The sequence below is a fragment of the Pygoscelis adeliae genome, unplaced genomic scaffold (genome assembly GCF_000699105.1).
Source record: "Pygoscelis adeliae isolate BGI_AS28 unplaced genomic scaffold, ASM69910v1 Scaffold62, whole genome shotgun sequence".
In the NCBI taxonomy this organism is placed as follows: Eukaryota; Metazoa; Chordata; class Aves; order Sphenisciformes; family Spheniscidae; genus Pygoscelis; species Pygoscelis adeliae.
This window is the reverse complement of record NW_008824401.1, coordinates 2,627,136-2,641,423: the sequence shown is the minus strand read 5'-3', so window position 1 is coordinate 2,641,423 and position 14,288 is coordinate 2,627,136. Positions and strand designations below refer to the sequence as shown.

The 14,288-nt window shown below is 37.7% G+C and overlaps 1 protein-coding gene across 1 annotated transcript in view; it reads left to right on the top strand.

Moving 5' to 3' along the window:
• The window catches only part of GPI (glucose-6-phosphate isomerase), a 73,004-nt gene that overhangs the window by 48,093 nt on the left and 10,623 nt on the right, over window positions 1-14,288 (top strand). The window contains exons 2-7 of the mRNA XM_009320317.1: window positions 5,250-5,340; window positions 6,270-6,338; window positions 9,319-9,438; window positions 11,498-11,581; window positions 11,682-11,828; window positions 13,606-13,677. Coding sequence (XP_009318592.1) covers window positions 5,250-5,340; window positions 6,270-6,338; window positions 9,319-9,438; window positions 11,498-11,581; window positions 11,682-11,828; window positions 13,606-13,677 — 583 coding nt within the window. The remainder of the gene's footprint in view (window positions 1-5,249; window positions 5,341-6,269; window positions 6,339-9,318; window positions 9,439-11,497; window positions 11,582-11,681; window positions 11,829-13,605; window positions 13,678-14,288) is intronic.

Sequence of the window (14,288 nt, the reverse complement as noted above, 5' to 3'; positions counted from 1 at the left end):
CCCGAGGAGGGCGGTCGTGCGTGCTCGTCCTTGACTCATCCTTGCTGCAGCAGGGTACGTGCCGGGAAGCACAGCGCCGGGCTGCGGCTCGCACAGCGGCATTGTGGGTCCTTCACTTCTCAGTCTCGCACCCGTGTGCTTAGTCATGATAAGCTCCGTGATAAGATCACGAGGAGCCATCCATCCGTGTGCCCCAACCTGTCAGTAGTACGGCGGTGCCTACCCCTGCCCTGAGATGGGGAGGGAGGGGGTGTTTAGCAGGTTTAGCCCTCCCTTGCTTCATGCTCTTCATGTTAACAGAAAATGCATTGCAACATATTTTTGCTAGAGGAGGAAGTAAGATGTGGAAGCAGTATGATAATGTTCAGCAGTCTCATCCTGTAAAGTGGGACTAGTGTTTTCTGTACACTGGAGACTGTACTGAGAAGTCATGTGTGTGGTTACATTGTTGGACTATACCAGCAATCTGAAAAGTATACTACTACGTAGATGCATCCCTGACTTGAGTTTTAAATTGAGCATGGGTAATATCTATATAGTGAGCTTCTGTTCTCAAGTGTTGAGATAAGACTTGTTGCGTGTATCAAGCTTTTCATTAGCGTCGTAGGTAAAGTGACTTTTCTTTCCTTTTGAGCTCATTAGAAACTTCTTAAATTGTAATTAAACATTACATATGAAGTCCTGCATACCAGTATATAAGAGTTGTCATTTGCATTGATGGAAAAGATATGCTAATTTTTGAGTATTGACTTCATCTGGCTCTTCTAACAGAACTTCTTATACTGTTAAAGAACTTTATTATCTTACACAAATCTACTAGCTCATCTCTAATAGATCTAGTTCTGGTTGCAAGTTTTCCTTATCTCCAGTATATCCCAAGAGACTGAATTTGGTAACATCCTTGGAACAAAGGAAAGCTGAAGCAAACTACCTGAATAAATCAAAAGGCATAATCAAGAAGTTTCTTACAAGGTTCCTTCCTGAATGGCTCAAGCAAGTACTCTTACTGGGGATAGCACTGTATCTTAATCTCTTTAGCTGTCACTCTAATATTATCCAAGCTACTTTAACCATAAAATATACCCTCTCAAATAGTCTATATTTAATTGCTATTGTGAATGTTTAATACACTTAGACTTTTTTGGGTGTTATGCTGTCACTGTGTACAGTTAACCAAGGAGAAGATATTTGACAGCTGTTGTTTCAGGTACACATACTCATCTCTAATGTGTTTTCTGCATGCTGAAAGTAGTTGGTGTGTCTCCTAGAATGTGTTTATCATATTTTTTGTGAAATATTATTTACCAAGGTTATCTGTTTCAAATAGCTGCCCAACTTAATGTCCTTTTGTGCTGCCCATAGGAAATAGCTGAAGGGGTTTAAATTTAGTTAATCTATCTTAATCCTTTCTTTTCATGATTTCAGTCCTGTTTCCTGATAAACCAACACATTCTAGACTACCAGGAGAACTTTCTCATAGCAAAATACAATTGCAGAACTGACAGCCTGGGTTAGTTTGACAGATCTGCTTGTAGACTTCTCATTGATTGCCGCTTTATGAGCCAGATCAGCAGGATGATGGTAGTTAACATCTGTTGAAAGCCTAAGCAGTCTGGAGGTTTGGCCACAAGGTCCTCGCTGTAGTTTGCACCTCTCTCTTCATGTGAAATTAATCTTTATGAATACATTTCAGTTAGTTCTGCTAGATATTATCATAAAATCACTGACTATCTCTCTTCCTTTAGAAGGAAAAGAGAAACTCTTACCTGTGTAAAAGTGCTTCCTGATACTGGTTCTGGAGAAATTTCAGACTGGTGTGAATAACTTTCAATCTGAGTATTTTATCTCTGAGAACAAATATCTATTTAATGTTATTATAAGAACCTTACACTCACTGATTGTGTCCTACAGACTATAGATAGAAGATCCTGTCTTCCTTTTTTCTTCCTCAGAATTTGTATATCCTGTTTTCCTGATTGGGAGTGTAGTCAAACCTGTAGAGTACACCTTTGGCTTGCTTTGCCACCTAAATGTAAGGTCTGGTAGGAACAGTGGGTCTTAAAAACATGGGTTGTTCACTAGAAAAACTCTCCTAGTTTTGAAGGGGTTGGAACTGATATGATGCAGCTATCATAAAACTCAGCAGATAGATATCTGGATGCTGATTAAGGTACTCCTGATGCAAATAGCTAGTTCAAGATATAAAGCGCTAGTATTACACTCCCGCTAGTTGGCTTGTCCATTATGAGGGATCAGAAAGAGCCTCCAATCTAAATGGAAGACATGCCACCAGGGAATCCATGTATAATAATACATGTAGAGGTTACATTCAGCTGCTTTAGTTTGTGTTTAGATGGGAGATAAAATCATTCTGAGATGCTGTGGGTGACCTTCAGATTAAGGGCTGCATCACTTAAATGTGGATGTGGCTTATGTGACAAGGCTCTTGTTCCACCTGCTTGGTGCTGCCATCAGCTGCTGCACTGCAGAATGGGTAGTGTAGCAGAATGCAACTGAGCTGCAGGGTTTGGGGCTTCTGTTCAAATAAAAGTGGATCTCTTGGTGTAAGGGTTTAAGATAAGATTACATTGCCTGCTGTGTGTTCCACCTTGTGTGTGGGGAAGTTAGATCTGGTAGCCATTGCTTGCTTTTTTTGCATGAGATGTTTTGGGATGCCATCTTTCTGCAGTTTCTTCAAATCAGTAGTGATTTGAATCTAGCCAGAATTTCATGGGATACTTTGTCATCTAGTCTAGTGAGATTGATTTTTTATTATTATTATTCATAGAAGTAAAATAACAATGAATTGTAGAAGTAAGGCATATGTCAGGTAAACATAAAGAAAAGATAGTCATGATTTCATGGTCATGGAGTAGAACACTGGGAAAGACTATCTATATTAAACTGTAGATGAGAATTTTAAGAGTCCTACTTCTTTAAACTGAAGAAGTATTAGTATATTATATATATATCCATATTATATATGGAAAGCGCCCGGGGGGTGCGGGTCGACAGCCGGCTGAACATGAGCTGGCAGTGTGCCCAGGCAGCCAAGAAGGCCAACAGCATCCTGGCCTGTATCAGAAATAGTGTGGCCAGCAGGAGCAGGGAAGTGATGGTGCCCCTGTACTCGGCACTGGTGAGGCCGCACCTCGAATACTGTGTTCAGTTTTGGGCCCCTCACTACAAGAAGGATGTTGAGATGTTGGAGCGTGTCCAGAGAAGGGCAACGAGGCTGGTGAGGGGTCTGGAGAACAAGCCTTATGAGGAGCGGCTGAGGGAGCTGGGGTTGTTTAGCCTGGAGAAAAGGAGGCTGAGGGGAGACCTCATTGCTCTCTACAACTACCTGAAAGGAGGCTGTAGCGAGGTGGGTGTTGGTCTCTTCTCCCGAGTAACTGGCGAAAGGATGAGAGGAAATGGCCTCAAGTTGCACCAGGGGAGGTTTAGATTGGATGTGAGGAAAAATGTCTTTACTGAAAGAGTGGTTAAACATTGGACCAGGCTGCCCAGGGAAGTGGTTGATTCACCATCCCTGGAAGTATTTAAAAGGCGGGTAGATGAGGTGCTTAGGGACATGGTTTAGTGGGCATGGTGGTGTTGGGTTGACGGTTGGACTCGATCTTGGAGGTCTCTTCCAACCTTAATGATTCTGTGATTCTATATTAATGGCCTTGCTGTATCATTGGTAAAATGTGTTCAAATCTGAGACCTGTCTGTAAATGAATTGCATCAAATCTCAGACTTGCAGGACTTGTTCTTATTTTTCTTCTGTATTGTGTTAATAAATAGCAAATTTGGCAGGCTGAGAGATAGCAGTCCTTCCCTTAGCTAACCATATTCCAGGTATCCTTGCGCTGGATGGTCAGGGTTTCAGGATTACTGTTTGTAGCCTGCTGAAGAGAAGGGCTATTAACAGTATTGATACTGTTTTTCCTTACTTGCCTCGTGTTCTCACCTATAAAAGAAACAATCCTCTAAAGATTGTGCTTGAAGACACCATCCTTTCCTTATCTAGTGTCTCTTGTATTTTAAGACCAGAAAAAGGACATGTTACTGTGTTTTCCCTCAAGTTAATGAAACCACCCAAATGTCCAGGCCTTGCTGATTATTACTGTTGTTGCAAGTTCAGCTCCATTATTCCTTTGCAGAATCTTGCCTCTCTGTCATATCTGTTTGCAATAGCAATTATGCGATGGTTTGTCCCTGTGAAGTCTGACATACGTGGTCACTAAAATAACAGTGCTTATTTCTGTGCCTGAGAATTGGGAAAGAAAAAGCAGGGGAGATAATGAACAATGCGGAAACATTGAGAATTTAGACGCATGCAGTTTCCTGTGGCTTGCACATGTGGAGCAAAAGTGAGTAAGATATAAAAGGCCTTCTGTGCTTTTATAGAAGGTCTACTGAATTACTTACAGCGCTTTGATTCTTCAGTTTAGAGTAAATGTGTATATTTGGCTGTAAATTAGTGCAAAGAAGAACTGGGTAGAAAACTGTGCTGTAAAGGATTAGAGGGACTGTAGAACTTATCACATAGATACAAGGCTAGTAAATACAAACGGGCTCACTTGATTTCTATTGGACTACCATTTCTGTGTTACATCTTGGATGTAAACTTAAAAGTGCTTGTATTTTGAAGTGTTAGGCTATAGCTTTCAGATGAGGATTAGTTAAATAATTTGGAGACTTCCACTGAGTCAAAGGCAGTGAGACTACATCATGCAGAAATGGGGTTTAATTCTGCATAGTAGTTAACAGAATGTTTCTGTAAGTGAAACTGTATAGAATTTTAAATCAGGCTTGTTCAAGTTTCCATATAAAAGAATGACTATTTGTTGAAAGGACCTGTAGGAAGACAGCTTAATTTTTTAGCAGCAAAAGAATGTGGTAAGCTTTTTACCTATGATATATTAGGAAAAAACTAATTATTGCTAGAGAATGCTAGTGGCTCAGTGAAAACAGAATGTGATTGTCCAACTGTGCATTAAATACACTTTATTGTATTTGGACTTTCACAAGCAGAAAGTGGACACTATAATTTAGCTTGTTGAAAATCATGGTCTTCAATTAAAACACACTAGTAGGTCATTTTATGAAACTTGTGGGACAAATCGGTCCCTCAGGTCGTCTTTAACTTAGTATAATTAGGATTCTAATTATTTTGTAATCTGTAGAGGAGTTATCATTGCCTTGCTTAAAACAGTCACTCTTTAGGAATGTGCAATTAAACAACCTGTTTGTTTTGACAGCTTGACTCTGAATACTGATCATGGGGATATCTTACTGGATTATTCGAAGAACCTTGTTACAGAAGAAGTGATGAAAATGCTGATGGAACTGGTAATTCTTTAAAATGTTGAATTAATAAACCAAATAATTTTTAAAAAAGTTAACTTCTACCTGCAACTGATTATTCTAGCGTTGCTTATATACATTTAGCTCTGAATTTGAGACCATCAAAGTTAAAAGGCATCTGTTTACAAATCTGGCACTGTTTGAAGTCTTGCATTGTCCTTTAGCCCCAAGGTATGAGGCCATTTTTCAATGCACAGATCTGTTTCTTGTGCTCACTGAAAAGATTTTTGTCTGTGTAACAGACCAGCTGGCATATGGCATGGTTATTGAGGTCTGCAGTAAAATAAGAAATTCATATAAAGTCGTAAGAGAAGGTGATGTCTTCTATTCCTGCAATTGAAACAATACTTCAAATGTCATGCAGTCTTAGTTTTGAGATTCATTTGCAGTTGGATGTATTTTAAGAAAGTCTGTCTCATTAGCTTCAATTTAGCATGGTGTCCATATTTACAACCCTTCTGTAATTATTGTTTCAGCCAAAGGCTTAGACCAGATAGGACACAGATTTTTTAAAAAGGGGAGAACTAGCAAAAATAGCCATAGCAAAATTACTTTTGCTACTCTTCAGTTTAAAAAGAAAAAAAATCTAAGCTGGTACAAAGAATCATTAATGAATCCTGTAGCAGTATGGCAAGGTGAAACTGAGTAATTAAGATGGATTCATTGCATCTTGGTCATTTAGCACATGTTACTGTGTAACCTCTTAAGGAAATAAACAGCCTGCATAAAAATACCTGCTTTAAAGTAGGAGAATCAATTTTTAAGCTAGAATCTAGTGGGTCTTTTAATCTAATATAATTTTTGTTTCACTGTCTTATGTGGTAAATGTTCACACTCTTTAATGTAGCTGGACCCTTGTAGTGCATATTGACTTCCTACTATTTTTAAGAGGAATCTATTTTTATATTTCTCAGGCAAAGTCAAGGGGTGTGGAAAGTGCCAGAGAGCGCATGTTCAGTGGAGAGAAGATCAACTTCACTGAGGTAAGGCTATTTCTGTCCATGGTTCTTTCCCCTCAGTTGTGCCTATATATTATGGATGTTCATGCATCTGTGTAAGAGAAGTCTTGAAAAAACTTGTTCTAATTGCTACTCTGAAATGCTGAGTGGTTATAATGTTTGCTGCACTACTTAGATAAGAAATTTTTACACCTCTGACAAAAATACAGAAGAAAATGTGTGTGAATAAAGCTATTCGATCCTCCCTTCAACACACATCTTAATTTTTTTTTTAGAGATTTTGGTGGTATTTTTTTTTCTTCTCTTCTCTTCCCTCTTTTGTAGAGAGGAAGATGAGTTAGATCTTGCAAAGGCCATGGAACAGAGTATTGCATTTCAGGTATCCCTTACATGCTTTTGCCTAATGTCAGTGTTCGTAAAGCTTAGTAAACTGCCTACAAAGTTTTAGTGAGGATTGTGTAAGACTTTCTGCTTTGGGTTGTTGATGCTACTTATCTTTGGGTATGTTTAACAGTAGAGACAATAAATGATCTTGGGAAATTAGCCAACTACTTCGGTAAGAGGATGAGTATCTTCCTCTTATAGATCTGAAGGTTGTAATTATGATTAGATCTTCACTAAAACATACAGAAAACCAACTGTACCCTTTTTCTGAAATAAAAATAGGATGAAAACTGGAAACTCAACAGTATAGTGTGATTTATTAGTCTGCCTTAAATATGAAAGGCTATTTAGTATGTTGAGGTAAATTCACAGCAATCAGTATTTCCTTTGACTTGTGCAACAGCTAAATCCATCAATAACCAAGCTGTTTGCTTAAAATAATTCAGCAGTTGGACATTGTATTGTTTGAATGCTACATGCTTGTAAAAGTGCACAGGCAGAAACAGATAAAGCTTCACTGGAGAAATGGTTCCTCTTCCTTCTGTATTAATGCCTTCAATTCACAGATGTAATTCTAGCTAGTGAAAAAAGGAAGTGGGAAAAGAGGGTGGTAAGTCTTAAATCTACCTGGTGGATTGTTTTCTCAGATATTGCCTCTCACTAGCCTCATGCAGCACAAATTATTATAGGGTTAGCCCATCTCTGACCATATGTTATGGAGTTACTCTTCACTGTCTACATGAGAGCAAATGTAGCAGCTGAAGTCTTCTCAAAAGGATGCAGTTTTCACAGAAAGCGCTTAAGCGCAATATTAAACTGTGATGTGTTTGACTTCTGTTGCTAGCTCCCTATTTTGCTACTGTCTTAATATAGCAACTTTATGTAGCAATTACCTGCATGATAAGTCTTAGAAACATCTTTTTTATTATCAGGCTGTTTCTCATTTACAGTCAAAAGTTGACTTGGAAATAGGTTTGGTTTGTTTAATTTTTTCTGTTTGTATAGAATATCAAAATGAAGTTGGCCTGGCTCTGGAATATGAGCATGTGGACAATGTGAAATTGTCATGAGACCCTAAAAACAGGATGCTGTCAAACAACATGACTGAATAAACCTAAAGCAATAAGACAAAAGGGAGGTGCTTAACGGCAAGAACTGACTTGTCCTCTACTCTTGTTCTGATTTAGAACATTTTTTAGCTGTTTGTCTTAAGTATTTAAGACTTGTCTGTATTTGGTGCTGCAGGCATTGCCTGTATGGTGTGTGCTTATGTGGAAATTCTTTATAGTGCACCCACGCGTGTCATTGCCAGGTTTGTCCCAGATGAGTTAAAACTTGCAGCTTGATATGGCACAAAGACAGTGCATTACAAGGTAACTCATATCTGACTGCTCATTATAGGGACAGTCTTCATAGCCCACTTGATATTTAGAAAATACTTCTGTTTAACAGTAGACATCAGGTCAAATATGACTGCTTCTCTTGATCAAGACAAAGCTTCCTTCAAGCCTGATAGTGAGCAGTATTTACCAAATAGTACCATTCCATGGCTGAGTGTTGAAAAAAAATTGCCTCTGTTCACCCCAAATTTAAGTGGGTACACTTTGATAATTAGCAACTGAAAGAGCTTTTTCATATTCCAAGTCAGTAACCACAAACTCAATGATTTTTGAACTAGCATTTGATATTTAAATCGTAACTTAGCAGCTCATATTGTCTGTGTTGTCTGTCTCACAATGCCTCTCATTGTAGTGAGGAACAATGAGGTAGAGCAGACTAATTTTTTAATTTGTTCATTAGTATTGATGATACTCCTTCATTCTGGATTAAAGCTGTTACGCTTCTGAACAGGCAAATCACAGGCCAGATTTCAATGCTTTGACTTGTATAACTGTATATACTAATGTGTGTACTTGTACATACTGTGTGTACTTGTATAACTGTGTATAACTAATGTGTAACTGTGGAGAATTAATATAATATGGTGCATGCTAACAGATCTTTTTCTCATAACACAACTACCACCTACATATCTGGTGTGCAAGTATTCAGGGAACATTTAATTGTGGGCAGCGATAGAATAATGTGGCTACTGTATTCATTTTTTGTTAAATGTTAAAATACATATTTGTCTCTTCCTATATGAAATGGACTACTCAGGATAATTGAGAAAATGCCAGAGAAAATAACTTTGGCTGCTTGTTATAATTGATTTTCAGTATTGTCATTAATAGGAAGCAACTTCATCCTTGTATACCTGAAGCATGCCAAAATAATTAAGATCACTGAGTACTGAATATTGCTGAATTCTGAACCTCAGTCATTAAATGCTTGTCAAGGGATTTTGAGCTTTGTTTTCAAAGTAAACAAATAAGCAATTTGTTTACTTTGCATATTATATGCTTTTGTCAGCCCTCTGCACTGATTCTGTGAAATGAGGGTGATTTAGATAGCTGGTGATGAGTGTGTGTATACACACACAAACTACTGCTCTACTAATTCCAGTTAATCTAAAGGATTTTTAAGTCTTGAAGATTGTACTACTTTCTGGATGAGGCACCTGAGGCCCCTGGGTTTAGTTTGGAAACAGCTTCATCAATTTTTTCCCTTCTTGTTCCAGAACCGAGCTGTGCTTCATATTGCTCTGAGAAATCGTTCCAATGTGCCAATACTTGTAGATGGGAAGGATGTTGTTCCAGAAGTAAACAAAGTGTTGGACAAAATGAAACACTTCTGCCAGGTATAAAGTACCACCATAGCTTATTTTTCATATATTTGTTCTATACCCAGCCAGGTTCTTACATGTGTATTGTGAAGCATTGTTTGCAGGCTGGTTCACATGAATTATTGTACCCTTGTTTGAGGTTATAATAGTTCCAGCTTAAGCATGGAGTTGGAGCTGGTTTTAGTATGATTCACTTTTCTCTCTTTGTTCCCAGTTGGGTTTTTCTTTAATGGGCTCTCTAGATCTTGCTCTTTTAGCAGTAATCTTCCATTTCCTTCAGAAGTAAATAATTAAGTACCATTCAAATGTTGCCTTATGTCTGCTTGCTAATTTTTCGACTACTTGATTCTATCGAGTAGAAACTGCCTCTTAAAAATTGTGTAAAACCAGGAGAAAGGTAGAAGCCCCAGCTCACTTGCAATTTGATTATGCTCTACTTAAATAGTTCCTTAAAGATCTTCTGTTTTTAGGTCAGATTCCTTTATGATTCTATTCTGCTTGCAGCTTTAGCAGCATGAAAGTTTTTTGTTCCCTAGTTGAAGATAATGGTTAACCCCTGCATTTAAATATCATTAATTGTTCTGTGATTCTGTACATCTTTAAAATGTAGGCATCTGTCAGATCAGTTGAGGAAACTTTCTGAAGAACTTCATACAGCACTCTAACAAAGTCAAATTTATGTGTGATAAAACTAATCGGTAAAAGCTCACCGAATAGTTTTAGTGCATTTTAAACATGGTTGTGAGGAACTGGACCTGCTTGGGTGCTATTGTGAGTCTTATCTGGGTGGTAGTAGCCAGTATCACTGCCAACTCATACTTGTTAACCTATACAAAATGAGCCTGGATTATGTCCAGTTCCTAATGGATAAATGCCAAAACCACAATAACTGACACTAATTGGTCTGAATTTGGTAGTTTCTTCAGATAATATAAGAATTGAATGGCCATAGAAATTCAATGGTCTTTTTTTTTCCACTGTAGAGTTTTTAGCTATTAAGATTTTAGTAGTGCAAAACAAGAGTTTTCACTGGTGCCACCCTCTTTATTGCTAGATGGTTTCAATCATCAGAGCCTGTGAATATCACTTTCCATGCAGATGTATCTTCTCTGCAAAATAAAAATCTTGTTAAGCAGTTCCTTTGGAAAGATTAATGAAGATGCTTGTTTCAGTTGGGATTTTAAAAATATGGCAACATCACCTACAGGCTACAGGAATGGTGTATACTAAAAATGGATTTTCTGTTTGGAAGAACAAAAAGCTTTAACTTAAACATCTGTAGGGAAGGAGAGCAACTATCAGCATAACCAGGTGATCTGTTGTAGAAAAATTGCTTTAGAATTGGGGAATGTATGTAGAAGTGTACATGATACTAGAAAGATTCCTTTTGTGATTAGAACAAATTTATTGCATAGGTGGTACATGATGGACAAAATTCAATGCAGTGTTTTGATACTACTTAATGATTGTAATTGTCAGAACTCTCAGTAACTGTTAAAACAGCAAGAATAGAGTGGAAACCTGTACTATGTGCTGTTAAGGTGAAGCCCAGAAATAAATCTTAATGCAAAACATATATGCAATAGAAAAGCTTTTTGCATGTTTGGTTTGCCTGTAAATCTCTCTCCATGGCTTTATTCATATTTTAATGTCTTCCATTTTAGTGAGTGAAGTTGTTTCTAATTAAAGACACTTAAAGAACCCCTTCAGGTTCAAATATTTGTTGCAAATAGTTTAATGCCCAAGGTTTTTTAATTTTTAGCTTGATTTCTCTTGCCTTTGCCAAAACTGTTGTAAATGCTGTAGCAGTCCACACAGAAGGAGTTTGATCTTACAGTGTGTTTTTAAATACGTGCATTAGACTTCTAACACTTAACAAAGTGTCATCTTAGACATAACCAAATGTATAGCTAAGAAGGTAGCTTTGAGTGTAGACTTTAAAGTCTAGAAGCTTGAAAGTTGTCTTCGGAGACTTTCTATAACAATGCCTGAAAGCACAGCCTATTTCCAATGTTGGAATCACTAACTTTAGTGTAAGTATAAAATAGTCATTGCAGTATTTTTCTTGCCACAGAGAGTCCGTAGTGGTGAATGGAAAGGCTACACTGGAAAGGCAATCACTGATGTGGTCAATATTGGGATTGGTGGCTCTGACTTGGTAAGCTCTTGACTTCTATACATTTTCCACATCTTTTTGTACATGTACATGCTTGTAATGAAAATAAAATCTAACTGTTGCTTATATTGCTTCTATCCAGGGCCCTCTGATGGTAACTGAAGCCCTGAAACCATATTCCAAGGGAGGCCCTCGTGTTTGGTTTGTATCCAACATTGATGGTACTCATATAGCCAAAACCCTGGCTGAGCTTAAAGCAGACAGTACACTCTTCATTATTGCATCAAAGGTATGTCTAGTATACAAGCACTGGGGTGTGACACTCTAACAGTAAAGGATTCAGTCAGAATAGAGATCTGTCCACAGGAGGATCTAGATCAGGGACTTGGGAGTGTGGACTATTTCTAAACAGGTCTGCTGTGATTCATCCTAAACTTGCAGTACAAGCTTGTGTTGCTACTGAAACACTGAGGGATCCAGAAGACAAGTGCTGAAAATCACTTAACCTAAACAAGTAAGACACATGAGCAATTTCATGTTGTCTAGGGTGTATTTCTCAGTCAACACAAGTTTAAGCTTTATTCACAAAAGTTTATTTTATTGTAATTCTCTGTGGGTGGAATGTAGGATCCTATGTAGTTTTTCTTCGAAATTCAAGATCTTGTTGTCTCATTCCTTACTTTTATTTAAGGTTACTTTTGGTCATTTATCTTAAGTACAGTGTTACTTGTTAAGTGTTCTGTTTTTTGCATTAATGAATTGCATGTGGTTTGGGAATCTTCATTCTGTTTTAGGGTAGCAACCAAAGTATCTTCACCAAACAACTTATATGCTGAGTTCCTTGAGCACTGTAAATCTAAGCTTCTTTACTTACAAAGAGTTGGTAAAGATAGCCTGCTGGTAGTTTATAAGATGACACTTATTTCTGAATACAGACTTAATAGCTGCCTCTTTTAAGCCTTGCCTTGCTAATAATGTACTCTGGAAACATAATTGCTAGCTGCCATCTTCCTTTGAGGAATGCTTCTGTCTTAGCAGAGAAAACTGATGAAGACAAACTTCATAGTTATGTAACTTGGGTCGTCTTCATTTGTAAAGCACAGTAGAACCTTTTTGCTGTTGAAGACAGAATCTGAAACAAATGAACGTGTGTGTAAGGCTGGCCATGCTCTACGGTGGTGCTCATTATCTTATCTTGGCAATATTGCAGCTGAGCAACAACTTATGAAGTAATAAGGAAACTTCACAAAGTAATACTAATGGTCACTTCGAATAATTGAGTTCAAGGGTCGTGGTTCAAAGGCTTAGAAGACTGCCAGATTGAAAGAGTAACACTTCAATTTCTGTTTGCCAGACTGTAGTTAGATAATTGGATATATTTGGAAGGGGATGAATGGCATTTTTTCATTTTCTGCAACAGGCTTGTGTTTCATAATGAAATATTTCTGGAGATGGATGAGAGTAGGTTGAATCTAGTGTTCACGCTTAAAGCTATATTTTGATGGTTGAGTAAATCAGAATGGTTGTAGATATTTGCAAAACTGCATGACTGAACTTCTGTGCACACTTCATGAAGCAGGAAAATGTTTTCCTCTAATCAGCAAAACAAAATTATGACAAGAGTCTTAACAGAAATGAGTGTTCCTCCATGAAAAAGTAGGAATTGAAGAACAAGAGGACAATCCAGCTAGGTTATTCTGTTTTAATGCTTAATTAGTTCCTTTTTAGTTGAATGGTAAAACTTCTACTTTAGTCTCTCACTAAATATGAAAATTAGTCTTGAGGTTTTGCATAACAGTTTGGGGGAGGGAGGTAGGAAATGGGGAATAATTATTCCAGTTCCAAATATATGCTAGTTTAAAACTAGATAGGTAAATCTAGCAACACTAATCTTTACTGGATTGATAAGCTTGGTTTTTTTGCTGAAATCTGGCAGCAGCTGTCTGTTATGAACATCTAGAATCACTCTGCTTTGATTATCTGGAACATATGATGTTTTAGCAACCTGAACTTGTTTCAATTTTAAGTACAGTGTTTTACATACTTCCTTGTTTTATGGTGTGCAGACTTTCACCACCCAAGAAACTATCACCAATGCAGAAACGGCTAAAGAGTGGTTCTTACATGCTGCTAATGATGTAAGTCTAATATGTTTGGGTTATGTAACAAAATGCAACAGCTTTTCATTGTGCAGTTTCTCCCTGGTCATTCTGTGTGCTTTGGAGCAGAGCCAATAGCTGCCCAAACATAAGCTCAGCAAATGCTGTACATAAAACATTTCAATGCTTCATGGTTAGTGACAGGCTGTTATGTCTGATCAAAGTGATAAAACCACTAGTTCTTCATTATAAATCGTTGTCATGTATTGTTCCCCCAAATCCTGCCTGTTAAGTAATAAAGTGTAGCATTTACCTTAGAGCTGGCTAATAACTTGGTGGAACCACTGACATGGAAATCCAAGAATATGGTGTTTATGTGGCATTACCTTCCAATTCCTGGCAAATCTTTAAAAACTAGAAATGAAGCTATGGTTGGAGTGATATACTGACATTTCTATGGCAGATGGCTGTGCTATGAATAGAAACCTTGTATTTGGCTCATTCTCTCCTATTTCTAACCTTTAAAAGAAAAAAGCAGATACTGCCTGCTCAGGTTAAGATGGTCTTTAATCTGTTCCAGTCAGGGTAGCTGTACTTAGTTTGAAAGCTGGGCTTTGAAATTCCTCATTACACTACTGTTGCAGACAACT